The sequence below is a fragment of the Gymnoscopelus microlampas genome (genome assembly GCF_963454915.1).
Source record: "Gymnoscopelus microlampas genome assembly, chromosome: 4".
NCBI classification, from domain to species: Eukaryota; Metazoa; Chordata; class Actinopteri; order Myctophiformes; family Myctophidae; genus Gymnoscopelus; species Gymnoscopelus microlampas.
Window position 1 is genome coordinate 26235372 of NC_139941.1, and position 24159 is coordinate 26259530.

At 41.7% G+C, this 24159-nt stretch overlaps 1 protein-coding gene across 3 annotated transcripts; it reads right to left on the reverse strand.

The window, feature by feature from the left end:
• Nucleotides 1–1595: 1595 nt before the first annotated feature.
• Nucleotides 1596–23443, reverse strand: mapk4 (mitogen-activated protein kinase 4). Of its 3 annotated transcripts, XM_084055661.1 has the most exons (10): nucleotides 23089–23443; nucleotides 19706–21656; nucleotides 18868–19043; nucleotides 11183–11327; nucleotides 9305–9387; nucleotides 8710–8788; nucleotides 7494–7719; nucleotides 6426–6591; nucleotides 5047–5997; nucleotides 1596–2966 (listed from the first exon to the last, which is right to left on the reverse strand). In XM_084055661.1, the coding sequence occupies exons 2-9, from the start codon at nucleotides 20070–20072 to the stop codon at nucleotides 5053–5055; spliced, it is 2187 nt and encodes a 728-aa protein (XP_083911787.1). In that variant the 5' UTR covers nucleotides 20073–21656; nucleotides 23089–23443; the 3' UTR covers nucleotides 1596–2966; nucleotides 5047–5052. The 3 variants fall into 3 exon arrangements, with proteins under 3 accessions (XP_083911787.1, XP_083911785.1, XP_083911786.1); XM_084055659.1 differs by having other exon boundaries at nucleotides 1596–5997; XM_084055660.1 differs by having other exon boundaries at nucleotides 1596–5997; nucleotides 19706–21659.
• Between the last annotated feature and the right edge of the window lie 716 nt (nucleotides 23444–24159).

The window sequence follows — 24159 nt, forward strand, 5'->3', positions numbered from 1 at the left end:
AGCGGAATATTTTGACGAGAATGAATGCCCTTTTTTTGTTGACTTGAAAAAGGCAGTCAGTCACCTCACCTGTTTCTCAATAGAGTCCAGGTCAGGCTAATGAGCTTAACCAGAACAGTGTCTTTCAAGCACGACTAGCTCCTTTATACTAAATAAAATTGAACTGTCAGACACATTTTTTAAATCCAATAAATTCATGTCCTACTTGGTCTTCTAGGCTGACAAAGTTCTGTATAAGCAAAACAAAAAAAAAGTGTTCAGGGGGTGTACAGCTCTATGTAGGCCTACATCAGGGTTCGGCAACTGGCAGCCGGCGGCTCTGGTGCCGCTTGGGGCTCTTTAACTCCTCCCTAGTGGCTCCCTGAAGCTTTACACATGTTTTTTTTTAAAGAAAAGAATGTAGGCTATATATTTTTTTCCCCACATTTTAATTTTAATTTATGCTATCCTGCTGCGGGGAATATTTTGACAACATTAAATGAATGCTCATTTACTATTTGTGAGTAACTAACTAGTAATTTGTATAGGCTAATATACACTTTATAGGGCTTATATGCCCGTGTTGCCTTCATTATCAGGCTTAAATATTGTTTGCGGCTCCAGACATATTTTGTATGAATTATTTTGGTCCAAAATGGCTCTTTAAACATGGGTTGCCGACCCCTGGCCTACAGTACATCAAGCTGCCACACGAAGATAGGCTCCTGACCTGACCTATGGCCACATGGCTGGGAACCTGGGCCAAAGACTACTTACTTCTGGGAAATACAGAACACATAGTGGCTTTTTGTGTTTGTGATCCGTTTAACAATCATTGTAAAATCGTACCTCTGTAGCCTACTATTTGTTAATAAAGTATTCAATCAATCAATAATGTCAAGTTCTCAGACACTGATCTATTAATTACATTTAAGTAGCCTGTAAATACATTATTTTCATTACAAGTGTCAATGTCTCATCATCAGTTTGTAGAGTTCTATCTAATTTCCCCCCTTAGTAGCCTACCCTCTGTTACCTGTACTCCCTGTGCCTGTTAGGCTACTGTTAAAGCCCCCTAGAGCTTATAGTGTTCCATATCCTGTTTTGTCTGCTCTTTGTTTTTGTTTCATCACTTCCAATTTCACTTGTTTATTCTGTATTCTCTTTCTTGATTGGATAACATTGGTATCCCGACCATTTATTTTCTGTTTACTTAAAAGAGCTGGAGAGACATCGTCCCTGTTACTAACAAACACTCTACAATGAATACTATCAGACTATAGTGCTTTAACCTTTTAACAAAAAACAATTGGTTTTATATATATATAAAAATAAATACTGGTGATAATAGGTTGATTCACCCATAAATAACTGGCAGCTTTTCCAAGTTGTTCATGCCTCACACGTCATACTGAAGGTCAGGGATCGTGTTTGATAAAACTACTTACACAATCCAGCCTTCGCTCACCGCAGTGTTGGCATAAACATCTACACACCAAGACAAACAGGTTACAGGACAAACAAGTAAGTAACAAACACAATTCAAATAACCGTTTTAGCAGTCTTTTTATTACACATTTGTCAGCAAAAACAGAAACTGCAAAAGGAGATAGTATTTCAAATTTCCAGCATAAAAAAGCTCACAGTTCATCTCCCATGAAAAGCCTCCTTAAAGCATGTTATAACAAAAGAAGAACCTACAAGATTTGACAGGTCCACAAAGTGACGCAGGCAATTAAAACAATGTTTTAAGCCTTTTTCCATGCAGGAGGGAGAGACTAGTTACATTCAGCAAACTGGAAGCATCATGTGTACTGAGGCACCTTGCTTCAACCTCGAAAGTATTCAGCAACCTAAGCATGTGCATTATTTGTGTTATTCTTCATTTATATTATTGCAGTCTATTAAGATACCTGTGGAGGAAATTGTCTTGATGCCAATTGTGGGCCAGACACTTCGTGCCGTGCTATGAGCTAATCTTTTTTTTAAAACTAAAATCTTTGCTTCTGGGGGTTCCTGGAACAAAATATTTTGAGATTGGGCTTCGGTGGCCAAATACATATCATTTTGGGGGTTCTTGACTTGAAAAAGTTTTGAGCACCACTAATAATGTTAGTTATATTGATAGTTGCTATATTATAGCAATGACTTTTTTTTCAGAAAACTGTTAGGATTTAGAAGACATTTGTAGAATCGGCCACAGGTCTTAATGGATTAAATAATTCTTAGTTCTAGTTCAGGTCTGACTGTGACTTGAGGTAAACTGTCCTGCATTCCTGCATGTGCTAGCTTCCTGTACCTCAATGTGCTTTACATCTGATGTTATTAGGTAATGCTGTTAAAATAGAAGTAGCAATAGCAGTAGCAGTAACACTAGTAGTTCTCACACTGTGTTCACACTATGAGCACATCACTTAGGAAAGTGACCTGTATGATGACAGCTTGCTACAGTGTGTACAGTGGGCATATGCATTATGGAAGATGAAGTCAACCATTTGACCACGGAAAAATGTCTCCATTTTCACTTTTCAACTGCGAATGGCTCTATTAAGAAGGATAGTCCTGAGGCTGTCAGTTATCAGTTATAGTAATAAATAATGTGTAAGGTCCTGTTGTTACGAGGCTATCACATTCCCAGTGTTTTGCATGTACTTTGTATGGTCCAAGATTACTATACTCTTGCCTAAATACATTTGGAGAGTTATTTACTAAACTGCATTGCCAGCTTGCTCAGTTCAGATCTGATACAATATTTGGTTATCAGAAATGTTTTTGGATAAAACATTACTAATCATTATCATAACTCCATGTTTGAAATGTAAATTACATTTTCTAGAGTGAAAGAGAATTAACACCCTGTGAAAACAAAAGTGTTATTTCTTGTGAGGCCAGGTACAGTAAATGTGTTGGCAGTGGTTCTCTTTGTAGATAAGTATTTTTGGACACCTGCTTACGATGGACCGTTGCTTAGGAGAGGGACGCCGACGCTGGAATAAAAAACAAAAAACGTAGTAGTCCTGCACACACGTCTTCACTTGCATAACGCTTTATTGAAGTACAATGTTTTGGTCAAGTGAAGACAGTGTGCGGGACTACTTGTTTTTTCAACGTTGGCAGTGGTACTCTTAAATTCATTCAACAGCTGTGGCCCATTTGGCTACCAGTCTTCACAGCTACGTGAATCCAGAGTGTTAATCTAACTTTGAGAGAATAAGTACATTTTTCACTCTTAACAATCTGGATTTGACTGTGTACTGGACCTCTAGAGTCTTATAAGGTAAAGAGGGTGTGCAATTAAAAGAATGGTGTAGGCCCGAGTGGCTGGGTATTAAATTCAGATTAAACATGAATACAGGGATGATATTCAAGATTACTTGGTGGATTTTGGCACTAGCCGAGGAGTATTTTGCATCTCCTTACAATCACTATGAACTCCTATTAAAATTAGGGCTAGTCAGGTCAATTTAGCACTGACCTGATTTAAAAACTCTAGTTAAAACTAGCAAAAACCCAATACATTTGTTCTACTGTATATACATTCATCTAATTGACTTGGCGAGGAGACATCAGATATCAGAATTATTAGTATTCTGTGGTCTACTGCCTAACAGTCTACAGTAGATAGAAAATTATTTCAAAAATATATGTTTTGTATAATGTAGCCCATATTTTTAAATGAGTTTGTAATAAGCACAGAAATATTATATTATGAAGCATGTCATTCCTTTTGCTATAAAGATCATAAAAGGGACCACATTCTCCAAAGTCTGTGATAAAATACAGTATATAATGCATTTGTTTAGCACTTAGCTGTTGATTTCAGTGCTTAACATGAACAAAAACTGACTGATATCTTGCTGATCAGTACAGACTGAGGCAAATTGCATCCTTTTAGACACTATAAGAATACAGCAGATGATAACCTTGTATGGTGCAAACATCCTACCCTTGATTTGCCCTTGTGTGACTGCTTAAGTGACTGTTAATACAGCTTACTATCAAACCATAAATTAACCAACTTAACTGCTGAATAATAACTTACAATAAACCACTAAAAGTCAAAAGAAACCCACATGACGCCAGTAGTTAACATAGCATATTAACAACAGTCTCCAGAAATATACTACAACAGCATAACTTATGACAAAAACAAGTTTTGGATTTTATACAAGTTTACAGGCATATTGTAGTGCGAGAGCTCAGTACTAAAGTAGTACTGTGTAGGAGTGTTAAAACAGTGATGAGTGAACACATTTAAGTTCAACATCGTTATGGTTACCCAGCTTTTCACTGATTACATTCAGACTAATTTCTCTGAAGCCAGAAAAAACTCCAGCTGACAAACAAAAGATAATTTCCTGTGTCACTGATTATTTGCTTAATTTCACCTCAGGAAGACTGTCTGACACTCAGAATAACATAATTGCCAGGGGAGCCTGTTTAGAAGAACAGCTATACAGAACAATCAAAACCAAGCAGAGATGCCATAAACTTTCTCTCCCAAAGTTATTGTTGTGCTGTATGCAGTAGCTCCACGGTCATTATCAGTCTGAAAACTGTCAGTTGCTGACATTTTGCAATAGAATATAACAATCACTGACCTCTTCATGACCCATCATGGTGCAAGGTAACCATCAGACATTTGCTCTGATGTATCATCACACGATCATTTACAAGTGTTACTTTATATCGTATTTGCAGCAGATAACGTATCAGGTGAAGCTTATAATAATCAGGGTATTGTATCTAAAAGGTTTTCTTTTTAAACCCAGATATTGCTCACATCCATCCTGTTTATGAACTGAAAATACTGCCAAAATCATGTGTTCAAGTGAAGTTTGTTGACATCTGCTGTACCATTCCTACAGCGGTTGTGTCCAAAACACAGCAGCTAATGATACTTTCAGCAGGGTAACCATCTTCAAAGACTACAGCCTAATTTGTACATGCATGTACGCATGCCAAAAATAGCCGATCAAGTTGTGATATGTGATATTTTCATATCATGGCCCTTGCTATGTAAAGCCTACTGGCTGAATTGAATAACTTTGCTGACTCAAGGCTCACCTGACATCAAGAGTTGGGAGTCTTTGGCAGGGAAGGCCGGTGCTCTGGAAGTTTGGGCATCCTTCTCTTAACGTTCATCTGTTTGGTTTCATCCATCCGTTCCTCCTCGGTTCCTTCTCTTTTCTCCTCACGCTGCCCGCACAGTTTCAACGCGCGTGAGATGAATACGTCCAGGTCAAAGAGCCTCTCCTCCTGTTCCGCAGGCAGCGGCGACTGACGATCACGATCCAACGCCTGGAAACGGGAAGACGCGGAGGACAGCGAAGGAGTTACTGAGGGAGGGAGGGGAGGAGAGGCGAGAGGGGAGGCCGGCTGAGCTGACTGAGCGGCAAGAGTGCAGGTGGGAGAGGAGGGGAAAAGCGAGGGAAGGGAGCTGGAGAAAGAGGTGATGGGGGGAAGAGGACTTAGTCTGCCGCTATCATCGCAGTCAGCCGATGGCTGCCGAAAAACATCTTGGCAGCGCTGGAAGACCAGAGGAGGGACATCGGTAGGGGACAGAGGGAGAGGAGGAGAGGAGGTGTAGCACGAGGGCTCTGTAGGAGGGCTGGGGGAGTGGAGCCGAGACTGTGTGCTCTCTACCCAACGAGAAATCTCTTGGAATAAATCGCCAGTTTCCTCCCCCTTCTGTTGCCCCTCTTCTGCCGTCTCTGTCTTTGCCTCCTCTGGGTCGCCCTCAACGCAACCTGTGGGCTGAACAGGGACAGGTGGGCTTTTAACGTTGCGCTTCCAGTTGGACAGGTCCAAGATCAGCTTGGGTTCAGAGTAGTGCTGCGGCTTGCCCTCCCTCCATGCAATCTTATCCAGATAGGAGGGGGAGCCTACTTTGTAGTCACATGAGCGGCCACAGTCTAGCTCCCCAAAGCCCACTCCACAGGCCCGATCCAGAGAGGAGTGAGAGTTGTCAAGGAAGCGTTCTGCTGAGCTGCTGTGGGAATATTTGCGTGGGTCAACCTGTGCAAGGGAAAATATGGATGAGGAGGGGAAGAATCGAGTGGAGCATTACGTAACTGCAAGTAACAACATGATCGTCAACGACTTTAAAGTAACCTAACCATATGTTTAAATTCACAATTTATAATCTTACAGACGGACAGAGATTTTGTTAATTTATAGTCATACCTTGAGACAATAAAGGACCTTTTTTCCCTCATCTATATTGGCCTAACTAATGCTCACTATAAAATCGTACCACTAATGGCTCTGCATGCCAGAGGTGGGCTGTTAGTGTGATTTCAGGCTATTGGTAACAACAGTCTTTCTCTTCTTAGAACACAAAAATAGTAGCCACAGTTGATTAATCATCAAAAATAAAATATATAAACAATTTATACGTTTGAAATCTAGATTGACATTTTCAAGTTTGAAAAGTGATATCTAACCTGCGCCTCCTCTAATAGTGAGGTAGAGCCAGCTCGTGGATCCCTCTGCACCTCCTCTTCTTCTGTGGTGTCTCCAAAATCAGAGGTGATGCGGGTGGGGGGCATGCAGCCACACTTTCCACTTGCCTGTTGCCAGCACAGATCTGACGACAAGCTGTTCTCATACCTGGGGAAGTCAGATTTTGAACACACACACACACACACACACACACACACACACACACACACACACACACACACACACACACACACACACACACACACACACACACACACACACACACACACACACACACACACACACACACACACACACACACACACACACACACACACACACACACACACACACACACACACAGTTGATCTGGCAGTCAGTTGATCCACCAGAAGAATTCTCTAAGGCACTGGTTCTCAAACTTTTTCAAGGCAAGGAACCCCAAATTGATACGTATTTGGCCATGGACCCCCATAAGAGAAGATTTTTGTTAAAAAGGTTGTACTTGTTTTTCAAAGATTTGCTAACATTTTCTAGATTTTTCAAAAATAGCAGATCTGCAAGCTCATAGCGTGGCATAGTGACGCGCTATGAGCTTGCATATCTGTTATTTTTGAATATCCAAAGTATAAAATAAGGTTAAAGTGGTTAAAATGATTGTGACGCTATATTAACACATTTTGCTGGGGACCCCCTGTAACCTCCCCAAGGACCCCTGAGGGTCCCCAGACCCCACATTGAGAACCAATGCTCTAGGACAGAGAGTTACCAAGCTTCTACAGTTAATGAGCATCTATAAAAATAAAACCTCAACAGAATGTTTCCTATTGCTCTCAAAAGGTACAACTGGTCAATGATGTTTTATATTGGTTTAATTAAATCTGGTCTCAGCCCTGACTCGGCATTCTTGAAAATCACAGCTAGGCATCTAAAACCTTCAAAGCAAGTTTATTCCCTCTTTGTGGATACAGTGTACATTTCTGAATAAATCTGAATAAAATACCTACATAAATGTGTTAATTACCCAGCCAACCAATGAACCAACCAAACAAATAAAGCTGTTCACCAACCTATCCCAGTGGATGCTAGAAGCCTGACTATTGCTGTTACTGTTGACGTGGCTCTGCTCAGTGAGAATAATATCCTCCAGTTCATCCTCAATGCGGAAGGGCTGCATCGAGGTGGGCTCGTCCAGTGGACAGGCATACTGCGTCAGGAAGGGATGGTTCAATGCTGCTTCAGCTGTCAGACGATCCATAGGGTTAAAGGTCAAGATACGTTCCAGGAAGTCCACCGCTGAGGGGAGAGGAGGGAGCGAGAGTGAGGGAGAGTGAACATAGAAGGAAGTTGGAGGTGAGAAGAGAGAACATTAAGATCTTAGCTCTCAAAGAACTTTACAGTGTTTCTATACTCTATATTCACACACTGACAGATACAGGGGAAGCAGCCATGTGGGTTTAGTGTCTTAGTCAAGAACACAATGTGCCAGGAGGTGCGGGGATTGAGCGAGGAACCAAACAATCGTTCTATCTCCTGAGCCACTGCTGCCAGTGACTTTATTATAAACAATAACTAAGAATAAGGGGATGCACGATTAATCGGTGATCATATCGGTATCGATAATATCGGCTTTAAAAATACAATATTGGTATCGAACCGATATCAAAATAACTTATTGGTTTTAGCCGATTTATCTAATAATATTTGTGTTTGAATGTGAAGCTGAAAAGGCCTTTTTGTGATGAAGGCTGCAGATTCAATCAGTGCTTTCTGGGGAAGCCTTTAAAAGGGTCAACAAGATGGAAAATTGTTAAGTTAAAGTATTACATTTACAGTTGTAATATGTTCATCTGTAGGCCTAATGAATCAGTTAATAAGAATGCACTGTTTTTTAGAAAGTCTGCATCTCCATCGATAATCACAGTTACTGTAGAACAGACAGGTGTATGTGCGGTAAACCCTACTGGAAACTAACCCTAACTACGAACATCTATTTCACACCTCTCTTCGCTCTACGTTGTCATCCTTCTACAGTACCAATGTTACTTACTCAAAGCATTTCCCTCGAGATGCAGCTCAGAGAAAGTTCTAGTTAGCCATCCTTTCACTTTTTAACATACACTTCCTCCTCATCTTTCATCCCTCCTTTACCTGCCCCTCTATGTCTGCCCTTCATCCTTCTTTTCTTTTTGCCAGCCCCAGGCTATCCCTATAGCTTGAGGCCTACATTAGCCCTGGGCTAAGCACAGACATGCACCTGTCCCTGCATCTCTCCCCTCCACTTACCCTGTGCCTCCACCTCGGGAAGCAGTTCAGAGAAGGTCTTCCTGACTCTCCAACCATCACTGACATATGAAGGCATCACCTGGGGAAGGAAGGGGCAGAGCTGATTTGGACAAGTTATGGGATAATACTTTTGCATCCAAGAATCTTGCTGATCAACTTGTTGACTTAACATGAATACACCATATGTGACCCCACTCTCAAATGGCACTTTATGTATGGTATGTATGGTTTGCATACATGGTGATGTTTGCGTTTACCTTATTTGTTTTTGGAATGTTTTTGGAATGTCTCATTCATTCTGGTCAGATGTGGGAGAGAGGGTACCTGAAAGTTCTCAGCTCCCCTCTCTCCCTCACTCTTCCTCTTGAATGACAATGTACATTTTTTCGCAATTATCAAATTTTTCCTACTCATGGCTCTCACAGGAGCGAAACAAACTCTTTTTGATTTTGTGTTTTTACCCTTTACTCCACACCTGTTTGAACCACCTGTCCTGCGGTCTACTGCAATAATAAAAAGACCGTCTCCCAGATTGCACGGTGCACATCCTGCCACTGAAAGTGTGATGTTGGGTAGATTTGGTATGAGGGGTCACCTGAAGTAGGTCCTGTCTGTCTTCCTCTCTGAGCACTGGCACCGTTTCCACTATCAGCCGCATCTGCTCCAGCTCATGAGCTCCTGGGGGAAAAGACCAATCAGAGGCAAGCAGGCAAGACGCAGAGGGCCAATCACAGAAGCAGAAAGAAGAAAAAAGGCCATTTAACATATGAAGTAAAACATTACTTTAACCCGATAAGACCTGAGGCCGATTCTACAAATGACTTCAATCAGTAGTTGTCACACTTTCAAGATTTTTCAACAAAAAACTCTAAAATAGCAGATCTACAAGCTTGCAGCGTGGCACAAAGTGACACGCCGTGAGCTTGTACCTGTATATCTGCAATGTTTTAATAAAGTGGGTTAAAGTGGCTGTAAAGCTGTAATACTATATAATTATATATTCTCACTTTTTCACACGCACCACAGAATAATGTGTTCTTCACCAACCAGCCAAATTTGACTGATTAAAAGAAATGTACTTGCTTAATTACTTCACAATTGAGTTAAAACATAGTGCCCAAAATGTTGACATGTTTTCAGCTATAACAATTAAACATGTATAATTTAGAATGTATGTGTTTAGAAACTAATCATTGCATTTCCTTTACAGAGCCTTTAAATACTGCAGGTACATTTTCCTCCCCTCCACAATCTCAGAATGCTATATAGAGTCTGGAACTACACATCCCGAAAGCCGAGAACAGAAGCTGTCATCTGTTCGTCACTTCCGTTCACGAAAATATATTTTAAAATGTCTTTATTTTAGAATATCCATTTCTGATAAGCAGCAAGCTAGATGTTTCAATTATTTTTGATTTAGATTAGACAAAACGGAAGCGGGAGGAGGCGTCACATTTGCTTTATCCTCTGGTCATTTTCAGAGCTTTCATGCTCCAGACTGTATGAAGGAAACATTTGAAAATAATTGGAGGCAACAGTCTGGCTCTTGAGACTATTATGATCATTAGCCTACTCTACTGTATGTAAGCTAAATCCGAACAGCAGGGGGCGCTACACAAACATTTTGAACATTGGGAATAATACACACTGCAGGGTAGGCACATAACATTCCCCATGAACAAAACCTATGGTACATTCACCTTGTTAACTGTGGAACCCATGAACAAAATCTATGGTACATTCACCTTGTTAACTGTGGAACCCATGAACACAATCTATGGTACATTCACCTTGTTAACTGTTGCATTAAAGTAAAGTGAGGGAAAGCTGTTTTGAAACGGATGGAGAGGTCAGTCTAGTGTCTGACAGGGAGAACTGGCTTGAGACAGCAAAATTCTGTCAATGACTGGTCATTGTTATTCTGGTCAGGAAAAGAAAAAGGCTGCAGAAAAATAACAGTGTTTTTTCTGAAGGGCACTGAATGGAAACAAACAATCCTTTCACTTCATGTTGCAGTTATTTGAAGATCTGCTGTGGGGGGGGTCATGTTTCAACTCATTCAAACTATTTTATGCACTTAAAGTGAGTAATCATTCACTTGAGGATAGTGTGGGCTTCTGCAAGTCACTTGATGATGTGATTATTATGTAAATAAAATATTTATTTTTTTAAGTAATTTTAGATTTTAGCGTTGGCTAATAAAAAATAGGAGATCTACAAGCTCACAGCGCGTCACTTTGTGCCGCGGTGCGAGCTTGTAGATCTGCTATTTTTGAAAAATCTTGAAAGTGTTTGAAAAAGGTTGAATATTTTGAATTACGAAATGATTTGAAAACTAATACTGGTTTAGAAGGCATTTGTATAATCGGCCTCAGGTCGTAATGGGTTACGTAATCTTATCATATGAAAAAATCAATAAATGTATGACCATGTTCCAGTTTAATGATCACAATACAGTAGATTTCAGTTGCACCTGCAAACAGCATGCGTCCTGTGAGCATCTCAGCCAGGATGCAGCCAGCAGCCCACATGTCAATGGCCTTGGTGTAGTTGTTGGGGGAGAGGAGGAGGCGGGGGGAGCGATACCATTTAGTTACCAGACCCTCAGACAAATAGCCCTGGAAAAACAGAGGCAGGCAGTCAGAACAAAAGGAGAAAGAGAGACAGAGAGACAGAGAGAGGGAGGGTTGAGGTAGAGGCTAGGAGATTTACTGATAACAAGTGATGAGAATTTGGCAGATCTTGAAGGTGATGCTACCGTCTAAAAATAGTCACACAGAGACAGACAGACAGACAGACAGACAGACAGAGAGACAGACACGCACACACTACTGTCTGGCCTCCTCTTTGTGTTTTGTACATCTGGCCTGCACTATATCTAATATACAACTCAAATGATCCCCTATCACCTCTCCACCCCCTCCGGCCTTTCAACCTCTCAATTCCTGCACTAAAAGTAACTAAGAGCATTTACTCAAGTACTGTACTTAAGTACAACTTTGAGGTACTTTTACTTTACTTGACTATTCCCATTTTTATCCCTCGTTTCCTCTGCTCTCCATTTTCTTATTCTCCGTCACCACACCTGCTCTCTCTTTCTGTCCCCAAGTCACCTGCATGTCTGCTCTGTCCCTCTGTGTTTTCCATGCACCCCGGCCTGTCTCCTCCTCCCTCCTTCTCCACAGTGTGCCAGGAGATGACGGAGCAGAGACTACTGCTCAATGTTTGATGAGGATCAGACAAAAGTACCTCCGTCACTCCGTCCTCCTTCACCTCCATCCTATAACTCCTCCCTTGGCTCCATCCTACCCACAGCCCTACCCTTCCATCCGTCACTCTCCCTTCCCTTACTTTGTAGATTTTGATTATTATTACAAAACATACATTAACCACTTCAGCCCTACATACATTTCGGCCATTTGAAAATAGACGATCTACAAGCTCACAAAGCGATGCATTGTGAGCTTGTAGATCTGCTATTTTCAAAAGATTTTTATACATTTGAAAACTTGAAAAGGGACATTCTGCATAATGAGCACTTTTACTTTTGGTACTTTAAGTACATTTTGATGGCAATACTTTCGTACTTTTATTCAAGTGCATTTTGAATTCCAGACTTTTACTTGTAACAGAGTATTTCTATATTGCGGTATTGATAGTTTTACTTAAGTAAAAAAAAAATAGTACTTTTCCCACCGCTGCACTTTTCTAGGCTCCTGTTCCCTTGTTCTTTTCTCACTTGTGTCTACAATTCCTGTTCTCCTCCCCTGCACTCTTCTTCACCCCATTCCCTCCCTCGCTATTTTCACCTCCCTCCCCACATCTGCTCCTAATCTCACACCTCCGTCTCAGCCACCCTCTCTTCCTGCCACTTCTCATGCGGTTCATTTTCACCCCCTACCCGTCCTCCCTCCTTCTCTCTCTCCCTTCTCACACCTCACTTTCTCTCACTCAGTCTCTTCCCTTAACTCTCTATAAGGGCTGTCACGATCAGGACATTTTACGTGATGATTAATTGTCATACAAATGATTGCGATTAACGATTTAACTGTATTTGCCATTGAACATTGTAACATAAATAAAACATTTAGGCTTTGTAAATAAAAAATGACAAATAACAAAGAACCAACTGATATATTGAACAGTTTTTACTGGAAATGGCAGATCTACAAGCTCACAACACATCACATTGTGACACGCTGTGAGCTTGTAGATCTGCTATTTCCACAATTTTAGTTTGAAAATATACACACATTTTTCCACATGGAAACAATTCTGACGATTATACAAAGTAATTACGATTATCTCAAATGATTGCAATCAGGCGACTATTTAATAACTAGAGCGTTCAGGCTGCTATGCGGCCATCACACCTACGTTGTACCGCCGATCTGACTGATATGCCCATAGATAGATCTCTGTATCTGTCAGTCCTTGTCCCTTTTATGCCCATATACGGAGATCCCTGATGTCATCAGTAAATGGCCGTATATGGATATGGCCCCTTTTGTGCCCATATATGGAGCTGACTGATTTGTTTGACGAAACATTGAGGTTAGACAACACGCTCCATATTTGGGCGTAGCTGCATTGGAAACTCCTTATATGGTTATGGCTGAGTCATGGTGACATGACGGTGACATCAGAGGTCCGCCCGCCTGCCGGCTGGTCCTCCCTTTAGCCAATTTTAATAAAGGAGGCCTAATCTTTATCTCTCCCGTCTTTGTCCTCTCTTTTCTTCAAGGCATGAATAATTTCTAGGCAGAGACAGGGCTGTCTCAGCAGGTGACAGGGTGGATTCACACAGTCACACACACACACACAAACGCAACACAAAAGTACACACTCCGAGCTCAGATCAACATAGAGTCCAAATAACCCCAACTCGCATTACAAATGTTCTCTCAACACAGTACAACCCTGACCCTTACATGTCAATCTTTATACTTCCAGAGTTAAATTAACACTTTTTATTTTGATTTTACTGTAATGTCCTTCCTCTCCCCTCTTTGTGCTCTCTTGTTTCCTACACCCCCCCCCCCCCCCCTTCACCAACCAGTGTAAATGTTTGCCAGAATTCAGAGCTGCACTTCCAGTCAGACATTACGATTAAATAGCTAAAGGCTATACTGCATGCACATACTGTCGTCATAGCACCGTGACAATGGTGATTAATAGAACAGCTGTTTGAGATTGTATATGCAAATCAATATTATTTTATATTTATTTAACATTTTATAAATCACCTTGGGTAGATCTGCTGTCAAAGGACCATGTCCACATTTGTCTTAGTGAGCGTTCTCCAGCTCTTTAGATTTGTTCATGCTCATAAATCTAGACTGTATCATGAAAAAGATATTAGAGTATAATTAAGAGTAGAGATCTAGAGGATGTATTTGGCATTCCTTATTTGTCCAGAGATCTGCAATTTTTTTTACCTCACTAGTTAGAATATTAAGCCAATAACTTGGACCAACAGTATTTTCTTCATAGCCGGATGTGTTATTTTTTTCTAATCTCAGTCCCTTTGGAAGACAATAGCATACATCACCTCATAATGCTTGCCTTTAGTTTACATTATAGGAGCCGTTTACACATACAGTATATATAGAACCCAAACATCTGTACAAATAGTATAGCACTATACTTCACTCATCATGTCAGACGATCATCTCACACAGCCACAGCCAAAACGCACACACACACACGTGCAAACCCACGAACGTGCACACGCATGCACACAAGCGTAATGGAAACATGATGGTGATGAACTGATTAGTACAGGTGCTGCAGGCTGAGTACACATTCAACCAAAACACTGCCTGTGAACCAGTGGAAGCAGCGTGTGTCTCAGATGTCGAGGGCACTCGAAGGATGATGAATTACCAAAGTCTGCACTGAAGAGACACACTTGCTACATGCAGGACCACACCAATATATTAAATAGGTTTTAAATGTATAATATTGTAGCATCTCTCTGTCTTCTCTAATCTTTTATAAGATAAGATAAGATAAAATAAGATAAGATACATATTTGTTGATCCCCAGAGGGAAATTTGGGTGTCATAGCAGCAACAGCAGTGACAAAATAATATAGGAGAGGTACACAGTGAAAGACAAAAGTAAAAGTCCAGAACATAACCATGATGGGAGCTCGGGTGGCGCAGGCCAGGGTAAAGTTTCTGCTCATCACCACGGAGACTAGGGGTTTGAAACCTCTGTGGTAATTCCAACTAGCACAGTTGGTGGTGTTCAGGGGAATCTTAATCTTCTTCTACAGGTTAGTCAGGGTCCCTGTTCAGTGGGGTACTAGGAACTAGGAAGAATGGCTTTCGCGTGCGTTACATCCAAGTGAAATAAAGGTGAAAAGACGTGGCCTTGACATCACACATATCACAGGAGACACGTGGTTGCCTGTGTTCTCCCTAGGACCAACTGTGGGAGTTAGCAGTGACAAGGGAGTGAAGGGACTAGTATACACTTGGCAACTGGCATAACGACTAAATTGGGAGAAAAAGAAAAAACAATTGTCAAAAGAACCAAATCAAGACGACTGACCTGCACTGGATCTCTGAATGAACATATGTACAGTATATCAATAAATATGCATGTACAGTGAATATCCAGTATAAATGAATATAGGCCTACATCTATCTCTATACAGCTATCATCACCAGTGAATAAATACAATGTTTAGTCCATCAAAAATGACTGTACAATCTATCAACAGTCATGAGTTCAAATGAGTTAATGTTGAGTTATAGGTACAGTCCCTCAGCTGTTATTAACAGGCACCTGTCAAAGTTCGACAATGTACTGTACTGTACATCTTAGTAGTCCATATGCAAGTGCACCAGAGTCCATGCATGACTCAGCAGTCAAAAGTCAGTGGGTTAAGTTCTCATATGGGGGTCAAGTTTGGTAGTGGAGCCTAATGGCTAAAAGCCCAAATGACTGGCCAAGGCTCTTTGTGGTGTGCCAAGGAGGTAGAATATTAAGCCATTAAGTCATGTCTGATGTCTCTCTTTCATTCTCCCACTACAGTCCCTCTCTCTCTCTTCCCCTCTGTTGTTCTGCCCATTTCTGTCTCTTTCCCTTTCTTTATTTTCTTTCACGTATGAATCACCATTTTGTCATTGCAGTTCAACCCTGAACATTCTGTTCTCTGCGCGCGCACGCACGCACGCACGCACGCACGCACACACACACACACACACACACACACACACACACACACACACACACACACACACACACACACACACACACACACACACACACACACACACACACACACACACACACACACACACACACACACACACACACACACACACACACACACACACACACACACACACACACACACACACACACACACACGAGTGTACAAGGGGACCCCATTTTTAAATGAACTCTGGATTTTACAGTGCAGGTACACAAAGTGAGACAAATATCTCTCTCTTGTGCTTTGAGGAACAGTGCGGTGGTGGAGAGAAAGGGGAGAGAAAATCAGAGGGTGAATCAAAGAAAACAGTATTCATGTTCTCTCTCTCTGTTCTTCCACAAAGCTGGTAGTTTTCTGCAGGAGCTGGTATCGGTCCACTGTTTGCTGTAGAAGACAGACAAGAGAGACATAGCTTTGGCTGGCTCTGTTGTTATTGCCCTCTTCTGGTCTGTAGGACATTTAGTTTCTGCCGTACTGCACAATCCAGCTGTCCTGCTGTCCTCTGCCTGTCTGACTGTCTGTCTGTCCACCGTCTGTCCTATGTCTGTCCTCTGTCTGTCCTCTGTCTGTCCTCTGTCTGTCCTCTGTCTATCCTCTGTCTGTCTGTCTTTCTCCCTTTATTTCTTAGATACTTTCTCTCTTTTCCCTTTTGCCCCCCCTCCCCTCCCCCTTCATCTTTCTTCATGGCTTTTTCTCACCCTGCCTTTCCACCCTCTTTTTGCGCTTTCCAAGGTCGACCTTTTTTTTTTCCTCAAAACTTTCTCACATTCTCTCATCCTTCTCTCTCTCTCTCTCTACATCTGACTGAACTCCCACTCACAACCCCTATGTCTGCACCCCACTGATGCCTTGTTCCGTGTTCACAGCTGACAAAGATACCCTTTCATTGGAGCGCACACACACACACACACACACACACGCCGTAGCTCTGGGATCCAGCACAATGAGGCAGTAAATTGTCACATTCATCTCTCAGACTCCCTGGTCCACCGACCATGGTCAGTGTAATCACTGGCTTTGATTAGTCCCTAACCTGATACCAGGGTTGGGGCTTTAATAGCAGGGTTTGCCATGGAAAACAGCCTTATTATGAATAACACAAGCCAGCAGGAACAGCCCTGTCTAGTTTTCAACTTTCTTCATGTCAAGGACCCACTGTTTGATATTGCATGAATCCACGGATCCCTATTTGATACAGTCTTTATCTCTTGGACCCCAATCCACACTGTAAAATCTGTTATTTTGAGTGTATACATTAAAGCAAATGAACCCTTAAGGGTCCATTTGGACACTGTCTGAGTTACAGATGAGGTCCCTAACAATAATTAATTTATCTGGTAACCCCTCAAGGACCTATAGGGGTTCCTCGAACTCATGTTGAGAACCAAATGGTGTAATGTAGATATGTACTTGGTGTATCAAACATTTAAAAAAAATAAAAACTTGAGTGAAATTTAGGGGTCCTTGAGGGTGTTCCAGGGGGTCCCCAACCAAAGGAGTTTATATAGCTTTAAACCTATTTTATACTTTGGCTATTCACAAATAGCCTTATTGATCAGTTATTTTTGTCATTTTTTGAAAAGTCTTGAAAATGTGGAATCATTTAGAAATGTTTTAACACAAATCTTCTCTTATGGGGGGTCCCTGTCACAAAATCTTTTCAGATGGGGGTTCTTGACATGAAAATGTTTGAGAACAGCTGCACTACCATACCAGGCCAACTATTTCTCTGCTGATACCTGATAACCACACGAGGCCAGGTCCCAGGAAGGCACTATCTGGACAGTGATAACAGCTCGCCCTCCATGAAAGGGAGAAACTATGTTTACAATCCTTTTTCTATTCGGTTTTCGGGGGTGACTTCTGAAATGAAAAGTAAGTTCAGGAATTCTTCAACTGACCATACTCAAAATGACAGGTACATTGTCATCATATCCAAATAAATTGTGCTTAAACAGGCACAGGAACTGACACAAAGAATAGGAATTTAACCCATTCAATCCGGGAACGCATCTACAAATGTCTTCTAAATCATAACAGTTTTCTGAAAACCGTGTGTTGCTATAATATCAGTGGTTCTCAAACTTTTTCATGTCAAGGACCCCCAAAATTATATGTATTTGGTCACGGACCCCCATCTCAAAATATTTTGTTCCAGGGACCGCCAGAAGCCGCTTAAAAATATATATATTCAAAGATTTGCACACATTTTCGTGATTTTTCAAAAATAGCAGATCTACAAGCTACGAGCTTGTATATCTGCTATTTTTGAATAGCCAAAGTATAAAATAATGGCTATAGCTAAAATCTAAAATGAAACAGGTGCGTTACCGGATTGAATGGGTATCGTTAAGCAGCATAAATACGTGTGTGTGTGTGTCTCTTAGATAAGCTAACACAGGATGTCCATCTGTCCCATCCCTGCGACACCCTAGTGTCCTAAACTCTTCTCCCTCCTGGCGCCCAAGCTGTGGAATGACCTCCACTCCCTCTGACCAAGATGGCGCCAAGTACGGCTGCTCGGTTTTGCGCTCCCCTTGAACCCTCAGTCAGGAATGCAGACCAACACCCCATTTTCCCGCCGCAGTCTGAAAACTCACCTCTTCAGATATCCATCTCACCCCCTAGCAATCCTCATTCCTTCTATCGCTTCCTTTCATAGATGCTAGTTAAACTATGCAGCTGTACCATATGTTGATTCACATGATGTTATTTTAGACAGATATATACTGACCACAACTGCTATGAATTAGATAGCATGTTGTTTAGACAGATGCTATGTTGTTGACTGAGGTTCATGCCATTTACTCTGACCTTGCACTTTGTATGTCGCTCTGGATAAGAGCATCTGCTAAATGTCGATATTTGAATTGTAAATTGTGTGTGTTTGCTTGTGTGATCATGCAGAGTGTGTTTTGGTGTATTCGTACCTTATGTGAATAGTGAGGATCAACAATCCTGGCCAACCCAAAGTCTCCAATCTTGAGCAGCAGTTGGTCCGTATTGATGAAGATGTTAGCTGGCTTTAGGTCTCTGTGCAGAACATTTGCAGAGTGGATGAACTTAAGTCCTCGCAGCAGCTGGTAGAATAGTAATGTAGCATGACCTGTCAACAGTAGTAATAAGATGAAAAACAATGTAGCTCATCATGAGAACCCAAAATAACATTGTATGAGTTCTAAAGTGAATGTCTCCTCTCATTCTCTGTTAGCAGCTTGAGGGCAGATCTCTTTATTCTGTTTCCTTTTCTTTTTTGCTTGTTTAGGATGTGTCAACATAGCGATAGCCAGGGTTTGCATTGTAAAAAAAAAAAGGGAATTTTCAACGTAAGCACTATCTTCAAGCTCACATAGATCGGGTATTCTCGTGTGACACCATTATTGATTTAAAATTCATGCATACATTTCCTCCCATCCTCCCAGCAAATTGAACCCTGGCGACAGCTTTCATACCACTGGATACTGGTCTGTTTCACTCCAGTGCTTACAGTAGACTGACCATATTCACAAATGGCTGGTCTGTGAATATGGTCAATTAAAGAATTAAACCTCATTTCAATGAGGACATAAAACAAACTTTTAACTTCTACAACCTTTACTTATCAGTTATGTTATCAAAGGCTCAGACAATCAATGAGAATATACTCTATCAAATCCAACAAATCATTATAAACAGTAGAGAGATGACATAGTTTCAGGGATAACCATACTGCATTCAAGCCTAAATCTTATTTGTAATAGATTATTACTCTCCCTCTTTTCCATGTACCTGTGGGTAGCGGTCCTTGTTCTAACAAGCGTGCCAGATCTGTTTCCATACACTCCTGGACAATGTACAGTGCACTGAGGTGGGTTGGGTCTCGGGGGAGGGGCTTTCCATACGGCGCCAGAACTTCATGGACCCGGACAACGTTCTCGTGGTAGAGCCGCTGGGTGATTTTGACCTCCCTCAGGGCATGCTTCACTGAAATAGCATCCTGCATTACCAGCTTTTTAACAGCTACGCGCTGCCCCGTACGTTGATCCGCTGCTGATAGGACGAGACCCGTGACACCTGTGCCAAGAGGTCGAAGGTCAGTGAAGCGGCGGCCAAGGTCAAAGCCACGTAGGAAGAGCGGAGGGTCATGTCCGGCCATGGTAGCGTGAGCAGATAGGGTACCCTTGTGGCGACAAATGAAGGATGAAGTGATCCCAAAAACCTCCAGCTTTTTAATAGCTTCTGGTCTTAGGATTTCAGTGTGACATATTTTTCAAAGAGCACCAGAATTTCAATTAGCGGATCAATCAGAAGTCAAACAAAAGGCTGACACATCAAGATGACGTAGGATTAATTTGGTATCGGTTATACAGGGTTTTGGAAATCAGGTTGTCCAGAAAGCAAATGTGAAGGTCTATGATGTATAGGATATTCACACTGAGAGCAAGTCTTTCTGCAGTGCCAAAGGTTAGAACACCAGCAACCTTTCTGAGACTATACAAGTCTAAATTGATGTGAAGGGGTGTTCTTTGGCCGACTGAAAAATGCAAGGGAGAGCTTCATTTCAGAGTGTTTAAGCAGTAGACTAATAAACAAATCACTTCCTTCGGGTCCAAGTGAAACAGTCTACAAGCAAAGTCTCCACTTCCAGTTTACTTCTCAACTTCATGCTGTGGGCATGTGCTCACTTTTACTGGGCCCTCCGTCTCACCATAATTGCCCTTTTTCCATTTAGACTTCCAAAAAATGTGGGAAAACCAGGTACTCAAGGCTACATTATTAACACCCTGTCTAGGACAAGGGGGTTCCTCACACACAGGAGATCAAAGGGGTTCTCAGAAAGGATCGAAATAAATAAAACTAAGTGGGCAGAATTCAAACATTTGGTTACGTCAGTGATCTTGCATGTGTGGGTTTAGTCATGTGTCAGTAAAGCATCTTTAGCAAAAGAAATACAACAGCATGAAAGACAACTTTGCCTTCTTTTGTTTTGATCATTGTCCTTTTGATGACAATAACACTGATGCTTATGTTTTGGGGTTTCTGAGCTTTATCATGTCACAAGGCCCTTGTTTGTTGGTAGGCTAAATGCACTATCCAGTAGTAGACTTGCAGTTCCAATCTCCATATCTTCTCTCATTGTGGACGATAGTGATCGCATTAACAGCCGTATGATTACTACACAGACAGTAACAGAGCTTCGCCAGGGCAGGGGTATCCATAGCAACAGACCTCTGTGAGTTCTGATCCCACCATTACATGTGTAGATGCATGGCAGGACAGCAGGAGGACATTCCACTCCACTGGCTCTCTCTTTCAATCTCTGCTGTATCTCTCTCACTCACTTTCTCCCCTTTTGTCCAAAGTCTCTAATCCCCGTTGACCAATCAGAGCTCTCGGTGGTCAGGGAGGTGGAGATAACTGACTTAACTTCACTGAGAGTGCTGTGGCCCCTCCTCCTCCATTCAGTCAGCAATTCATCCTGGATGACATCCACTTTCAGAGAGTTGTCAAATCCCAGACCTGTGATGTTGAGATAATGTGAGTGTGTGTGTGTGTGTGTGTGCGCGCGTGCGTGTGTGTGAGTGAGAGAGAGAGACAGAGGGCGAGTAATCCCTCAGTAATCTCCTTCCTGTTGCCTTCTCATGGATGTTGGGATTTCAACATGCCCTGTGGTCGCTGAGGAGGAGATATTGCTATGAGCAGCGTTACATTGTCATTCACATGCCTGCTGCTACCACTGCTGCTGGGGAGAGAGAGAGAGAGAGAGAGACACACAGAGGACTTTAATGAGCACGGATGAGCAGAGAACGAAACCCGAAGATGGGGTCATATGGTAGAGAGGCAGACGCAAAGAATAGAAAATTAATTTACACACAAAGAAGGGTTGTGTGTGTACAATACATTGTATGTTCATATGTCATGATAATGCAGCAGGAAATTACATAACATCAAAGTGCACGGCTGCACGCTAATCCCAACCAGCAACATAAGTCTAGTCTAATAGAAGGAATAATCACATTATTCGCACGTGGCTATTATCTATGTTAGATAATAGCTGTCTGGATCACCCCTGGATCAAATGGATGTATTGGTGGCAAAGCTTTTTCATTCATTACAAGCAGGCTGAGTGTCTGTGTGTGTCTGAGAGATGGAGATAGAGAGATGGGTAAAGAGACCGACAAAGAGAGAACTAGAGAGAGAGAGAGAGAGAGAGACTGTTGCTGACAGTTGTGCGGGGTGCTGCAGCACTGAGCTAACTTTATAAATAATGTATAACCACTGGATATGGGCTTGGAGTGCAGTCTCCCTGCGTGTGAATTCACTACTTCTTATGCAACACGAATACAAACTGTGTAATCTCGTTTTGACATTATTATTTGATATTTAGTGTTTGTTTGTGAAATAATTACCAAATAGCCCAAAGGGTAAAAATCATCATGCAATGATGTGATTGGAAATAGATATATAGGTCAATAAGAAAACTCATTAAATAATGTGGGGTAACTATATCAATTCTTTCTCTTATTTTTTTTCAAACATTTGAACAACATAATTGTAATTAACCACTTAAACCCCAGCATCCCATCCGTATTGTGGGGAAAGCTTTCACTGAAAATAGCAGATCGACAAGCTTGTGATCTGCTATTTTCAACGAAAGCTTTCCCAACAATAACCCGAAACAGAAAAGAAGAAAAAAAAACACACACACACACACACACACACACACACACACACACACACACACACACACACACACACACACACACACACACACACACACACACACACACACACACACACTAGTATTGAGCCCTGAGGGACTCCGGTTACTCATAATGGGGTTTAGTGGTTCAGATAGGCTATGGCTGGGAATAGGCTACATCCACCTGTATACAATGCTTCATGCAGAGCCTTTGTGTGCCAACATACGCCCGTGTGGCGGAACAAAAACATTGTGCCGCTATAATAGTCAGATAAAGATAGATAGAACATTCAATCAAACATCCCTGTAACAATTTCTGGGAGTGCAGAAACAAAACGGATCAAATGAAGTCTTCATGTGGGCTGCTTACATCCTTATCTCTATCTCAATCTATTATAGCCTATCGGTCTAACCATTGAGGGGAAAAAACTACAAAGAGGTACAACAGTACAAGATAACAAGGACTCACCGGAGCATTATGCCGCAGCCTGCCGTCAGAAAGAGATCTGAACGATGATAAATAGTAGTCATCGCTTCCATCAAACAAAGTAACACATCACGTTAGTCATTCACATCATGATCAGCGGGGTAACAATGCTGGGGCGATACACCGGAGATAGGCACGTCTGCCCTGGTGAGGACTGTGGGCGAGTCGGTGTGGAAGCTTCACTCAGTGTTTCTTAACGCTGGAGATCTGTTTGATCCTGATCTGAGATGAAAGAGAGAGAGACCACTCTCTGGCAGATGGGAAACTAACTGCTGCTTTGCTTCCATCAGTCGGTGAGCTGACTGACTGACCGAGGCTTTTAAACTGACTGCACCACCAGCACCACCACGAACGACTGAAGTACCACTCTCTCTCTCTCTCTCTCCAGTCTCTATTCTGTCTGTGTGTATTCTCTTTCTGAACAGTGTTGCCAGATCGTGCGAGAGAAACAAGCAACCAGGTCTATAAAACAAGCCCCAAAAAAGCCATTAGAGCCACATGAGCACTTTATTGGCTATTTGAAAATAGCTCAACGTTGTGAGCTTGCAGATCTGCTATTTTCAAAAAGATCTTGAAAAGAAAAAGTTAAATATTTGGAATATATTTGAAAGTTACATTTTTTTCTGCAGATGGGGGTCTGATATGAAGAGAATAATTTGGGTGTCCTCTTGACAAGCAAATGTTTGAAAACTGGTTTAAACAATGATAAAAAAAATAATAATATCTGAAACAAGCCCATATAATTACACTTTAGATTAGATACAAGCCCAAAAAAAACGCAACACGCAACGCAACTACCAATATTTACAAGCGACTTTACAGAAAAAGAAGCCAAAAGTCGCTTATAATATAGCCGACATGGCAACACTGGTGTATTCCCTTTCTGAACTACGGCAGGCGCCAGTCCCAACTCAACTCCTGTATGTCCCGCCCCCTGACCTGACGTCATGTTCATCAGCATCCCCCAGGATGACCCAACACCTGCAAAGGTATTGTCGATCTGCTATTTTCAGCTAAAGCTTTCTCCACAATACCGATGATGGGGTTTAAGGG

What these genes read in the sequence shown, in the direction of transcription:
- mapk4 (XM_084055661.1), bottom strand. Translation starts at nt 20,072, where the DNA reads ATGGCCGGACATGACCCTCCGCTCTTCCTACGTGGCTTTGACCTTGGC. An exon ending in ACAAGGACCGCTACCCACAG is followed by an intron (nt 19,044 to 19,705) that starts GTACATGGAAAA and finishes TACTGTTGACAG; the next exon opens with GTCATGCTACATTACTATTC. An exon ending in TCCCGAGGTGGAGGCACAGG is followed by an intron (nt 7,720 to 8,709) that starts GTAAGTGGAGGG and finishes CTCTCCCCTCAG; the next exon opens with CGGTGGACTTCCTGGAACGT.